Source organism: Enoplosus armatus, chromosome 7 (genome assembly GCF_043641665.1).
Source record: "Enoplosus armatus isolate fEnoArm2 chromosome 7, fEnoArm2.hap1, whole genome shotgun sequence".
NCBI lineage: Eukaryota > Metazoa > Chordata > Actinopteri > Centrarchiformes > Enoplosidae > Enoplosus > Enoplosus armatus.
This window is the reverse complement of record NC_092186.1, coordinates 23,171,742-23,186,127: the sequence shown is the minus strand read 5'-3', so window position 1 is coordinate 23,186,127 and position 14,386 is coordinate 23,171,742. Positions and strand designations below refer to the sequence as shown.

The window sequence follows — 14,386 nt, the reverse complement described above, 5'->3', positions numbered from 1 at the left end:
ATTTGCTGGAACTATTTCTTCTCTGGGGTCGGTAAACTTTCTGGAGTCTCGCTGCTACTCACGTTATGTGATGGAGCTTTGGCAGGTGAATGTTTGTTGCTTTGGACAGAGCCAGGCTAGCTGTTTTTTTCCCCGTGCTCTCGAGTGGTGTCGAAGAAAGCGAATAAAAATATTTCCCAAAATGTTAAAATACTCTTTTACACATATTGCTGTTCCCTAGATCAGTGTTGATTCACATGCTATGACTACAGTGCCCTGCAAATTATCTTCATCCTTAAAACGTGACTGAGTGTTTCAAGAACTGCCTCTGCTGTATCTTAAATTAACAGCAGATCTTGCAGCAAACTCAAATTACTTGCAGATTTTGTTGAACTGTATTTCAGGACGTGTGATTTCTTCAGCGCATGTCCAGTAGTGAGTGTGCGGTCAGGCTGACAGAGCGACAGTGTGGATGGGACACACATGCAGCCGGACACATATCTGGTCAACCCTACAACACAGACTTACACAGATACAGACAGGGGGGGCCTCCGAATGCTGCGTGTGTGTGTGTGTGTGTGAGTTTGTGTGTATCTCCCTCCTCAGTGTTTTTCCTGCATTGCATTGACGTACCCTGTCCAATCGTTTGGCCTCTATGTGCCTAAGGAGCTGTTGCCTCCAATCGGCAGGCATCCTGGATGTGATGTCTTCAGGTTTCTGTGGTACGACAGGTCTTACTTTGATGGTGTCATCAGTTGGTTTCTCAGGGCAGGTTGCCAGAGCGTAGTCAGGGGGCATTTTCTCCAGCAGGGCAGCCATGGTGGGACGAGCTGACACTGGACGGGCCTGAGGACAAAGGGTTAATATTTTAGAGAGACGATCAGAAATTAAGTTGGATAGTGATACAATTATTTTATTCAGCTGCACTAATATTTTTACATGAACGATGAAAAAGATTACTATGTGCATGTGAAATGGATGGCTAGTGGTGAAAATTGGCACCAGTTTTGCAGTTCCCTTCAACTCTGTGGACTGTTTTAGCGTCTTTCAGCTCATTGTTTTGGTTTTAGGCACAGCAGCCCTAATGTTTTGGTTCACAACTCATCAACCTTTCGCTTTCAGCGGAAACGATTTGATAAACTCACCGTGCACAAACAGGCTAAGTGACTGACTAGCTGGTGAACGCAGTGGAACATTTAGCAGCTTAAGATATTTTTGCTGGAGACCAAAACAGAGCTAAAAGGAGAGTGAATATTGGACTTTTATCAGGTGACCAGAAACCAGAACTTCAAATGAATGCTGATGTTGCTCCTATGTAATGGATGTGTAGAAAGGCAACTGTTAGCTAACATTGGTAATAATATGTCAGATGTTCTGTTTACAGTTCACAGCTTGTGGCACAGCCCCAAGGTGGTCAAAAACTCAGTTAATGTAGGTTTAAAGAAACCATGCATAGCATTTTTGTGTTCCTTAAGATTCGAGCTACACTTCCCCTTCCCTGTAATCAGAGACTGCACTCACCATAAAATGATAGGATGTTTGTTCAAATGGCCAAAAACAGCTTTCCTGACAAGCAACGTCTAACAAATAATGACTGACACAAGGCAAAGAGTCTTCAGCCATGCTACTGTGTTGGACAAATTGAAATCTTGACTTGGTGAGTGAAGAGGTGAACGAAGTCAATTCATCCTGATGGGGAACATGAATGTCTGTACAACATTTCACATCAATGTAATAGCTGTTGAGATATTCCAGTATGGAACAAACCGAAGGACCGACCGCCTGATATTGCCATCCCTAGGGCCAAACCTCCAGCGTGGCGGACAGCAACTATTGTATTACGTTCAGAGGCACAACTCTCTAGCAAGGTTAAGCATCCTGTGGTGTCGCAAGGGTTCAATGGAACACGAGAATGCCAGGCAGATAAGCACAAAGACTGCAGTAATGCAGACACTATACCGATGCATCATGGGGAAGATGGAGCTTAGCCTCATGGTAAGCTCTTTACATAACAGGTGATGTATACACCAACCTTCACTTTTGGCCTTTGCAGAGTAAGACTGCAGTCATAAATGCTCGGTATTCGTTTCCTAGCTTGTAGTTTCCTTCATGCTGAAAGGTGCCAGATGAGGTGCTTTGCGCTTCTGATCAGTATGCTCCTGGACACCCCTCTGTGACTATTTTTGGAAAGTCTGGCTTGGGGCAAATCCAGAACACGCTGACGGGAATATTTATGGACTTGGGAATGCCTTGGGATTCTGGGGGATACGGCGAAGGCAAAGGACACCTGCGCTACTCTGCTTAATCTGCTGCTACGATGACCTGGACCCAGGTAATTGGTGGAAAATGGATGGATAATAATGCTTCCACTCAGTCATATACATGTACTGTAATGCCAAGTCCTCATACCCGCATACCTATATGACAAAGTAGACTGTCAGTGCCTTCCAAAATGACCCAAACAAGGACTTCAGTGATCTATTAACAAATATATCTACGATCTACTTTTCCCAGACATTCTCACTATTGGTGTACAAACTAATCAGCAGATTAATCAATAGCGAAAATAACTGTTAGTTTCAACCCTAATTGTTTTACTTGTAACATGACTCACACTTTAATAGTGGATTTTATGGGATCGTGACAGTCTACCTGAGATGCTCCGTAGGTCTCAGTACTGTAGCTCCTGGCAGACAGGGGGCGGCGCTGAGTCAGGCTCTTGGTCGGATAGCCAATCATGGGCTTCTTCTGTTCCTGGTAGGTGGGATAGTCGTCGTCGTAGCGACCGTTTCTCTTGTTGTGCAGCATCTGGCTCTGGCTGTCGGCCATGTTGGTCAGAGCAGAGTGCTCCATGGGGCTGGAGTAGACAAGAGCCCGACCATAAAGAGGGGGGTCCGCCTGAGGAGAGGAGAGTTTCATCAGACCACAAAAAAAAAAAGAAGTGACAGGCACAGTAGCCTTAAAGAGTCAAATATTCTATTAATCCAGAAAAGTCAGTCACAAATTCACATTTACTTAGTCTTGTGTCTTAATGCAACCAACCATCAAGCAAATTTTGTTTTAAAAAATGTAAATAAAATCTTGATGAAGCAAATTTCAATGATGAGGTAATATTGGCCATGCTTTATGCCATCTAAAGACAAAGACGTAGTATTTGAAATATTGTTTACAGTCACAACTATAACAGACATCTACATCAAACCAAAAATGCATTTTGGGAGGACAGATATTTGTAAGTGTAAAGTATAAGTGTTTCTATATTACTATTCATTTGATTAACCCATTTTCGACAGTAAGCCAAAACCAAAACACACACACACACACACATACACACACACAAAAATAAGCATCATTTTGACAACAGATCTCCTACCTGCTGTCTGTACTGAGCTTCCTGCAGCGCCTCCTGCTGGGCTTCATGGACTCTGCGGAACAAAGCGAGCTCCGTGGAGCTCACCAATGAATCTGCTCTCCTTAAAAACCCCGGCCTGGAGCGCTGCGTGGGGATCGGATGCTGCTGCTGCTGGCTGGGCGGGCCATCCTGGTTGATTGGCGACTGGGGGAAAGAAAACATCTCCAGTGGTGGATATGCACGATACCGAGGGCTCACCAACTCCTTGGGTAATGTCTTCCCTGGTTGATTGATGTACTCCAAGGCCTTCGATGAGTGGTTGACATAATCTGGCGTGTTGGGGAAGGGGGGAGGGACCCGACGGTCCATGGTCACCTGATTGGTTAGAATGGTTACCAGTAAGTCCATGAACAGGTTTCAGGCATTGTTGTTGTCATACAAAACTGTTGGGATTTTTCTGTTTAGTTATCATGACGAAATGAAAAAAATATGACTTTAAAGAAAAACTTTAACCTAACACCCCCTGAAAATCTTGTCTTTGCTGACCTTCAGTGGTTTAACTTTAAACTACATGAAAAAAAAAAAAAAACTTCAAACTTCTTTCTGCAGAAAAGCTATGAAAACCCACTGTACACTTCCTGCTCAGTGTCACATGGCAGACAGACACAGTTAGCGACTAGCTGGTGAACATAGTGGAATATTTAGCAGCTAAAGAGCCAGCCCTCACGGGTTAAAAAACGGAGTTAAAAGAGAGTGAGGTTTTCCAGGAAACACAACTTCAAATAAAACAATGTTGGTCCATAACTGCTGGATGTGCACCGAGAAACCGCCACCCTCAAGTGGCTTAAAAGTGGTTTATTGCACTTTTAAGAACGGCACGAGCTGCTAACCTGGGGGTTGTAGTTGTGGTCGAAGTGATAGGCCTTGTGTGGGATGGCAGGTTTTTGGTTCTGTCCCAGCTGGTTCTGGTTGCCGGCTCCATGTCCCGGGTAGCCCAACTCGTCGTCTAACATGGGGGCAGACTGTGACCGTGCCATGCTGGTCTGCTCCATAGAACCGGGCAACTCTGGACGATCCAAACTAGTCTGCTGCTCAATGGATGAACTGTAGCTGTCCATGGGGATGCTGTAGCGGGAAGGGCGAGAGACAAAGAACAACTTTGCAATCGCTCCCTTATACCCACTGACATGACATGTTGATACTCCTGCTGTAAAGACAAAAGAAAAAATAACAACACAACTAAACTTACCTGTAGACCTTGTAGGAGCCAATGTCAATCTCGTCGATGCTCTGCGACTTCTTAAACTTGGACCTCGTCTCCCTCATCATGGGGGACAGGCGGTCCGAGCTTTTGCTCATCACCACGGTCACCTTGTTGCCCCCGCTGACACTTAGCTGATCCTTCCTGTTCTGCTCCCCCTGATTGTTGTGGTACGTCCAGCTGCCAGGCAAAGGCCCCGCGCCTTGTTCCAGCCTTGGAACAAAAAAAAACCCCAAAAAAACAGGGCATGGTCAGGAAGTGTTGTACTAATACGAGTCAAAAGAATTGGCAGGACTAGAGCAGTGTTAGAGTTAATGTCAGAGGCAGAAAACAAAGACCGGTGAAACAGTGTCATTCTGCTCCATTATTATTCCTATTTGAACGACTGGGTGGTCATTCAGAGGTCTGAAACCAGGTTATGGGGATGGGGGGATGGATGGGGTCCAGCAGCTCCATACAACAGATGCACAAATATTATGCTATATCATGCCGTTTCTTTAACTTCTAATTTGACTGTAGATCATCCACAGACAACATCAGGTGGTTTGTAACACAGCAGTTACACTACTCACAGACTGACATTTGAAATTTGGGCTCCAGCTAACATGTGAATCCATGGATTCATATGTTGATTTCTTTTTTTTGATTGATCTATGAATCGTCTCGACCATAAAAACATACAAACAGTAAAAAAATGCGCATTACAACATTGCAGAAATGTAAATTATTCCACTTACAATGATATGAAACTGAGGAAATAAGAAAATGGTCAAATGGTCTGGCGCTTTTTTGTTTGACAACAAGCATTAATGTTTTCTGGTTATCGAATTGTGATTGCTTCAGCACTATTTTAGCCCTTTCACGCATAGTGGTCACTACAGTGGACAGCTATTCAAAAGCTGTTTTCTTGTATATGCATGGGTTTTAATGGTATAGTTGCACATCAACCACCACAGTGGACGCTAGTGCGTCATCCCATACACTGCCACCCACTGGCCAGCCGTTGTAAGCGCAACACAAATGTCTCAAAACCAAGATGGCCAGCGGAAGGCCAGAAATGCTGAGCAGCTCAGGAATAACTTGCCAATCCTTCTGTAGTAGGAGACCCTTGCAGGTAAATAAAATTTGGTAACATCAAGTAACAACTAAGGAGTAATACAATTGTTAAAATTTCCATTTTATTCATTGGTGTGTTAAATACATATTTCTTCAGTTGAAAACTCAAACGCATGCTGTCCACCCGAGTGGACATGTGAAGAACTTTGAAAAATGAGCGTTTGAAAAAAATGAAGTTAAATTAAAAAAAAATTATAAAAAATCCTGACTGAGGCTGTCATAATTCATGCATGAAAGGGTTAAAGTGCAATTAGCCAAAGACAGAAAAGTTTCACAACACAGGATGAAGTTATGGCAGAACACTGGTTCCCAGTAATCTACTATATTAACCCAGGAGTATGATGGTTCGGCTGATCAAAATATTGCACCTTCAGCAGTGAAAAGTTTACAAATGCTGCTGTGATGGTTGGTTGGAGTGAAATCCTTCAGCCACATAAAAACATTTCAGGTCTAACTGTGGGACTGTTGGAGCTCCATTCAGTTACCTTGAGTCCATGTCCTTGCGGTCAGGGTTTGGGCTGGAGGTGGGCGTCAGGTCCAGTTTGGAGGGAAAAGCGGTTCGGTCCTCCAGCGGGCTGGGGGTTCTGGTCCAGTTCTGCCAAGGATTCTGGGAAGGATGTCCGGAGGATTGTGGGTCATTGTCTGGGGTGGAGCGTTGGTTGCTGTGGAAGGGGAGCGTCTGAGTGTCCAGCTCCAGAGGCACTCCTACGATTCGCTCTTGCCTGAGGAGGGGGCGGCGCCCGTGTGTTGACTGGCTGCGGGGTTTGGAGCCCAGCGGCGGGTTTCCCTGACTCGTAGTAGAGGACGGATTGTCCAGAGGAGACTCCTCAGCATCAAAACCGGTGTTGTCATAGTGAGGGGCTTCCGCCCAATCAAAAGGCTCGCTCAGTGGACGTCGATCCCCGCGCTGCTGCAGGGTTCCTGATGGAGGGGTTTCCCTCTGAGATAGCAGGGGCTTGGAGTCAATGGGCTTGGGGAACGACTGAGCCAGTCTACAAAGATGCAAAATATTCAATTCAATAAATATGCCATGGAAAATAATAAAATGACCTGAATTATACTGAAGTGCCATACAGCATCATTTTGTGCCGTATATTTAATCAGAGCCAATGTGCACTGGGAACAGCACAACTTTCTCTCCCTCTGATGGCTCAGATCAATTTGGCCAACTACCACGTGTGTTGTAATTAATGTCTCCGAGAGCAGCCTCGAACAGAGAACATTAAAGCCTTCGACCTCCGTCACTGCCACTTGCAGTTTGCAAATACCACATATGTTTCACGAGTACACAGACAAAGGGACGAGTGCACGTTGGGATCTCTACATCCCCCCAGGACACGTGGAATGACGACTTTTAATGTCAAAAAATACCAGAGCGAGCGTTCTACCTGCAGGGGAGGAGAGGCATGGGAAGAGTGAGGACGAGGAAGTGAGTTTTTAACATTTATTTCAGACGTATTATTCTATTGAAAGGGCGGCGGAAAAGGTTACTGTTCTTTAAAAAAAAACAAAAACGCACAAAATATCTGTTCAGACCCTGTTGGCGTCAAAGAGGAAGCAGGATGAGCAAACAAGTATCGTACAAATCCGTCCTACGCAGCGAGAGTCCCGAATTCACTGGAGCACCTGGCTTGCGTCAGCCTTTACATTTGACACTCACCATTTTCAAGGTTGTAAAACAGCAGAAACTAGCAACATGAATAGAGAACTTTAGCAATGCTATGATATCAAAAATATGTCAGTTACCTGCCAGTAACCCAGCAAGCGTTTCTACTTCGAATAGATGAATAGATGAAAGTTAGGTTTATTATTACCAATGAATACGGCGGCTGGCGAGTACAGTAGCAAAAAGATGCCAGTGTGTTTGCGGCAGTTTAGAAACAGTCTAGACAAGTTCATCTTTCAACTGCAAAATGTCCTGTTCTGCATGTATTGCCGTCACAACGAAAAGACCGACAAACAAATACGAGCACATTTTTAAAGGGATTCTTACCAAAAATGTATGTTCATGTCATGTGCTGTTGATGTTTAAAAAAGTGAGTACCGGCGCCAGGCTCCAGTCTTCAGTGTCGCCGAGGCTATACTGAAAATGTCATAAACGTGGCCAGGCGGTTTAAGTTTGACACGTTTGGTGTTGTTTATAGCTGCAACATCACAACACTTTTTTTTAATGTTAGTTTTCAAAGCTATTATTCATTCCAAGTCTGTCAGACTTCGTCATAAGTGCGTCACAACTTCAGTGGAGGGACCAAGCCTCTTAATTTGCTTCTTTTCATGTGTGTAAAAAAAAAAAACTACTGAAGCTGAAGAGATGGAAAGAGAGAGAATCCTGAACAGAAGTCTGCAGCATCCTAATGAGTCTCTCTGACTTTGAGAGAGAGCACGCAGAGAGATGAGGGAGACACAGAAAGATGGAGGCAGGACCGGACGGATGGAGTGATTGGATAGATGGATGAGATGGGGGAGATTGAAGGGGGGGGGGGGTGGAATCGAAAGAGAAGAAGAGGTGATGGATAGTCGGAGGGAAGGACGGTGATGAAATTGAACAAGAAGCAGGCGTGTGTGTGTGTGTGTGTGTGTGTGTACCTGTTGGTCCAGTGTGTCTGAGGGGCCTGGTCCTTGCTGGGGGCCGGCAGGGCGGGAGCGTGTTGGTGCGCGTGAGGGTGTGAGTGTGTGTTGGCGGGCGGGTTGGAGGAGCCGGAGGAGCCCTGTGAGGGGGAGTAGTCGGAGTAGGTGGCTGAGGAGCCGCTGTGGTTCAGACAGTGGAGCTTATCCACCTCCTCATCTGTGGACTCTGGGCGGACACAGATAGACAGCAGGGACACAGCAGAGACACAGGCAGCTCGGTTCAGTGAAAATGTCACATCCTCTTCTCTCTGAAAGCCCCAAACTGGAAAGAAAAAACCTGCCTGTAGTTTATCCCCCCCCCCCCCCGGATTTGATTCTTTATCACAAGAGACGTTTTTGTGTTGGCAGCGATCTAAGAATATGTTCAGGTGACTTCCACACTTTTATTATGTCATATTTAAAACCACAGTGGCAGTAGTTTCTGTGAACAGCTGATTGATTTACGAATGTAGAAGGAATGAACGGACATGATGAGAGTTTAAAGATTCTCAACATCGAAATGGTTTTGTGTTCGAACGCTCCAAACGATCCGAGCATGTCGGGTTGTTATCCACAAATGAACTTTTATCTTAAGCAGCAGCTTGTGGCCACATGCTAACATGAGGGGTCAAATCCGTGATTTCAGGAAACAGGAACCTCCAGGAAGACAACAACGTGCTCGGTGTTGAAACAATGGATCGCTTGATTGATTCGTCAAGGCCGATTTGAATGATAAATAAATTATTTAAACCATTTGTTACGCAACAAATGGGCTCATTCCAGGCCCCCAAATGTGACGATTTGTTCTTTTTCCCTGTTAGGCGTAATTGTAAATTGAAAATCTTTGGATTTTGTCATTTGAAAACTGGGGAAATTGTGATTTGTTCACACGATTTTCTCATATTTTGTGGACTAAACTATTAGTTGGTAAACCCCCCCCCCCAAAAAAAAAGAATAATAATAATACAAAGATAAATTAATAATTTGAATAATCCCGTGTTGCAGCTCCAGATGTGTTTTGTGTTTGCGTGTAACGTGTAGGTTGAAGGTGAGGGGGGGAAAAAAGGGTCATGAGTGTCATGATTCTCATCACAGATCTTGTTTTAAAGATACAGACCCTTAAGTAATCCCAGCCTCCTGTTTGGATATTGAACCTAAACCTACCTGAGAGCTACAACAACATCAGAAAGTGCATCCAGAATGACGTTAAGGCCGAGCTAAAAAAGCCTGTATACTGTGTACTGTATTACTCATGACGAGAGGAAAAGAAGAATCTTTCTTAATGTCTTTCTTAATCTTGTCGTCTGTCCCTTAACCCAGATTCCTGTAGTGCTCTCATTATATGTTTGGACAATATTGAGTCCACTGCACTGACGCAAGACATGGCCTGGTTGTAAAAAGATGGGTTTAACACTTTTAAAAAACCTTTATTTAACCACACTAGTCCCATTGAGATCTCTTTTGGAAGGGGGACCTGGAAAGAAAGCAGCGTACAACAGCTGCAGAAAGGAGGGGACATTTATCGCGTAAAAGCCAATAATCTCAAACCGGCAGGCTCGTGAGTCAAACTTATTAAGATCATGGAGAAAAAAAAAGAAACAAAAAAACAAAACCAAATAAAGCTTCTTATGAACTTCTCCACCAGATCCCTCATTAAGAATGGACACTCACCCCGACAGACAAGCTGTTTGAGCTTTAATCATGTCACGGTGAGCTCGCTGACGGGGGAGTCGATGACATGATGGAGCTCTGAATGAGACAGAGCTGCAGAGGAGATAATAAACGCTTTCGTTCAGTCGACGGGATGAAGGCGCTAAATTATTTGGAACAACAAAAAAAACAAACTGATTTCTGACAGGGCAGTTGAATCAGCTTTTGGGGGGGGGGGGGGGGGTCTTACTTGCTTTTGGTGAAGAAACTGAGGCCTTCGGGGCAAAATAAGTAAAAAAGGGTCGAGCTAAATGCTGAACACTTTAGACACTTTGAATCTAGATTCACTGGAGAGGTTTATGGTATTCCCTCCCTCCCTCCGGTACGTGCTGAAATAAATCCATAAATCCATTTACCGCCATGACTAATTAGCGGACACTATTACAACACACCCCAGAGCGCTTTACAATAGACCACATTAAATTACTGTGTGAACTGTATGTCTGCACCCACGTGTCTACATGTATGGGTATGATCCTCTGTGTCTCTGCATTGGTGTGTGTGTGTGTGTATATATATATACACACAGTGTCGTGCAGTACCTTTCTTGTCCTTCCCCAGCAGCACCACCTTTGGTTTGTACATAGGCGGCTCCACCAGGGTGGGCCTCATGTCAGAGATGCGGATGTCGTTGGGAGAGCCGCCCATCGAGTCCTGGGGACAGACAAAACGCACAGGTTCACGCCAGGCTCACTCCACCAAACGGTGGATAGTGAGCAGTAGCCACAATCAACATTCAGCAATCTAATATAGAGGATTTGCTTTGAAATTGAAAACTCCAGGATAATAAATACATCAATTGGCAAGTGTTTAGCAGTTGCCGGCATATTTAAAGGTAGTCTGTGGAGTTTTTGTGGCCTGACCTAGCGCTATGGAACCTTTGTTTTGTTTTACCCCAATATACATCACGGCCAGCGGTGTCACACTATTCCACCTAATGCGCCAAGAAATGCAGCAATGTGCCAGCGAAGACAGGGAGGAAGAGGAACAAGACTTCTTGCTAGTACACAATACGAGTAAACAATGCAGGTTTCAAAACATTCAAAGTAACCGTCTCTGCAAATGTTTCATGAGGAAGGAAACTGACTCGACGCCTTTCTTAGACCTCAAGGATACACAACGCTGAACGCAAACATGACTTTTACTCGTTTACAAGAAAACTCCACAGCGCACCTTTAAGTAACTTGTAGACCAACCAAAAATGCATTCATGACATTTTTAGACGTGCAACTAACAGACAATCTAGTGCTGCGATCTGCGTAGCATCGCACCGCCAGGCAGGCAGCATTGACATTTTATCTGTATTATCCGTAATTATTACCCTGATAACTATAAAACAAATCACAAGAAAAGAAACTTAAAAAAAACATGTACATGACGGTACAAGGGGAATGAAATCGGGTAACTGCCTTATAACAAGCTAAAAACAAGTGTGTGTGTGTGTGTGTGTGTGTGTGTGTGTGTGTGTACGGCACACTATGAGACAACCTCAGAGCTCTCTGTCAGGTCCTCTTTGTCCTTCCTCTTGGGAATGTCGATGCCAGAGTTATGCATTGATCCCTGATCCATTAGCTGAGTCTGAGAGAAGTCCTGCATCTCTCTGTCTGTCACCTGGCAAACACACACACATGCAGATAATTTGTGCTGCCTCTCTTACACCTCTACGATCACAGAGCTCAGTCCCGCAGAGACTGTTGCATTTGGCGACAACTCACTACGGCTAACGCTCACGAATGTGCATGCACTTCACGTGTCGCTTTGAAAGGTGGCCGATGATCACCGCACTTCAATTGCACATCGAACAGGGTTTTGATGGGTTCCCCCACTTGATCTCGGATCATCAATCGGTGCTTCCAGGACCTCTTGATTTACGAATTGAGCGCTCGGCATGTACGGTGATTTTGAAGACATCTGTGCGTGAGTGTGTGCATGTGTGCGGCAGGGCGTGTGCGTTCCCTACCTCTTTAGGAGGCAGGGGCCACGGCGGTTCGTATTGTTCTTTGCTGAGGTGTGTGTGTTCCATGTTGGTTCCTGCCGAGGTGGCAGTGCCTGTGCTCAGCTGGTGCTGGTGCTGGTGCTGGTGCTGGTGTTGGTGTTGGTGTTGGTGTTGGTGCTGGTGCTGGTGCCCGTGTCCGGCGTGTACGCTTTTACCCACAAGGCTTTGCACTGACTTGACCATGTTCTTAAGGTCCTCAGGGTAGGGTGTTGGGTAGCGCTTTAGGTTTATCTCCACCTACACACAAAAATGGAAACGGGTTGAGTGCGCACGTGCAAGTGAAGGCAAACATTTAGCAGGAAAAGTGTGTCTGCCCGCGTGAAACTTCGAAACACCTCGAACAAGGCATCATAAATTAAGTATTTAATAAAGTCTCTCATTTGTTGTCGATTGTTTAGTTGCTGCTGTCTCTTGCTAGCTTCTTGCCAGTGATTGCTAGTTTGAATATTGTCACTGACATTGCGATACTGGCTGTTCAAAATAGCCTCAGACAGTAAACCACTGAAATCAGAACAGAAACATAAGAGCAATTTGGGGAGAACTGCAGATCACGTGCAGATAACCTTGAGGTTACGCAACACCAAAATGTGAAAATCTCCTAGATCATTTGACAAGACTATAAGGTTATAAATTTAATCATGAATATTTAAACCTTGAGTTTTTTTTTATCATCTTATGACATCATTATGTCAGATGGCTCTGAATACTACAGGACTCACAAGCCTCAGCGGTTGAAATTTGAAACGTAGTATGTTCAGGAATAAAGACGCTCCATAGTTACTAAATGTATTCAACAGTGCAGTCAGGGTCTGAAAGTGAATTTGTTTCAAATATGTATTGTTCTGCAAAGCAACCCTTGGAGTCTTGTCGACACAGTCTTGTAACCTTTGACTTTTTCTCAGTGAGACAGATTTTCTTTCAGTGCCCTGATTTGTTTGCACTGAAGACTCAACCTGGAGAACTTCAACCTAATTCAAGAGCTGAAGGTGCTCTTTGTCCTTGCAAAACTTGCGGAGTTGTTCAGCGACTCTGAAGAGAGACAGACAGACGGACAGAAACAGAGAGGAAGAGCTGACCTTGACCTTCCCAGAGTTGTCCTCCTCTTCTTTCTTGTCCTCAAAGTCGAAGGCCACAGTCATCCTCTGCTGTCTCTGCTCCTCCCACAGAGTAGGGTTAAAGCTGTCACTGTCCGACTGGTAATCTGTGCCCACACACACACACACACACACACACACATCAAGGACCAGGTTAAGGAGAGTCAGACACGGTTATTTCTACACAAATACTGCTGCATTCAATTCGCATGTAAATTTACACACACACACAAATAACACACATTCCTGTACAAAAACACTGGCACACATGACATCAGAGCACGTAACATCCCATAATGTGACAAATGCTATTACTGTAATATCACTAAGTGTAATAAAGCAAACATTTGGTGGCCCTGGTCTACACAATATGAGACACATAAGCACACACACACACACACACACACACACACACACACACACACACACACACACAGTTTGTACCCTCATCATGTCGCGGTTGCTGAGGAAACATGTAGTTGGTCAAAACCTTCTGTTTGGTTTCAGGGTGGGCTTCTGTCTGCAGTGGGATCAGAGCCTTGGACTGCAAACACACACACACACACACACATCTTTATATTAGTATTCTTGTGGGGACGTTCACTGATCACATTTATTTCCCAATTCCTAATCTAAACCTCATCCTACCTCTAATTTTGAAAAAAAAAAAAAAAAGCTATGCTGCTCGCTGATTGGTTATTAGAATATCTGATTGGCTACAGGAAACTTCATATTCACTTCATTATTCAGAGGCTGGAACAAACCCTGCCTGACTGACAGGTGGGAGACAGCCAAAGTATTCACGTAAATCACTTGGAAAGAATTTGCAAATTAATAGTGCCAGCAGTAACACTGAAAGAGGGGAGACAGTGTTTACTTTACGTCTGTAATACAAATTGAATTTTGCTACCTGAATAGCAAGTCAGATGTGTTGCTAAATACCTCTTTAATATGCATGTTCACCTCGTGAAAAGCACTGATTAATATCTATTAAAATGGTAATGTGATGGCATTAGAGACGTTATGGCACACAGAGAGTTCAAATGTATTGATGCAATAACACGTTCACTTTTTTGCTGAATCTTCAAGCCAGTTGAAATGCACGAAATGACGAGTGCAAATGAAATCACTGACTTTGGGCGACAGATTTGTCGCACAATATGCATGCTTAAGTGTCAAATTTTAAATGTAAATGTGAAGACCGAACCACCATTTTACAAATTGCATTTCAATTTCAAATTAGCTTTCTTCTTTAGCAGCGAGCAAGGATC

At 44.3% G+C, this 14,386-nt stretch overlaps 1 protein-coding gene across 1 annotated transcript in view; it reads right to left on the bottom strand.

The window, feature by feature from the left end:
* Positions 1–14,386, bottom strand: part of lrrc7 (leucine rich repeat containing 7) — a 63,276-nt gene that overhangs the window by 10,027 nt on the left and 38,863 nt on the right. Inside the window, exons 16-27 of the mRNA XM_070908969.1 lie at positions 13,560–13,659; positions 13,098–13,222; positions 11,986–12,258; positions 11,514–11,636; positions 10,568–10,679; positions 8,295–8,502; positions 6,194–6,700; positions 4,581–4,805; positions 4,222–4,456; positions 3,353–3,706; positions 2,596–2,877; positions 613–825 (exon numbers count right to left, since the gene is read on the bottom strand). Coding sequence (XP_070765070.1) covers positions 613–825; positions 2,596–2,877; positions 3,353–3,706; positions 4,222–4,456; positions 4,581–4,805; positions 6,194–6,700; positions 8,295–8,502; positions 10,568–10,679; positions 11,514–11,636; positions 11,986–12,258; positions 13,098–13,222; positions 13,560–13,659 — 2,757 coding nt within the window. The remainder of the gene's footprint in view (positions 1–612; positions 826–2,595; positions 2,878–3,352; positions 3,707–4,221; positions 4,457–4,580; positions 4,806–6,193; positions 6,701–8,294; positions 8,503–10,567; positions 10,680–11,513; positions 11,637–11,985; positions 12,259–13,097; positions 13,223–13,559; positions 13,660–14,386) is intronic.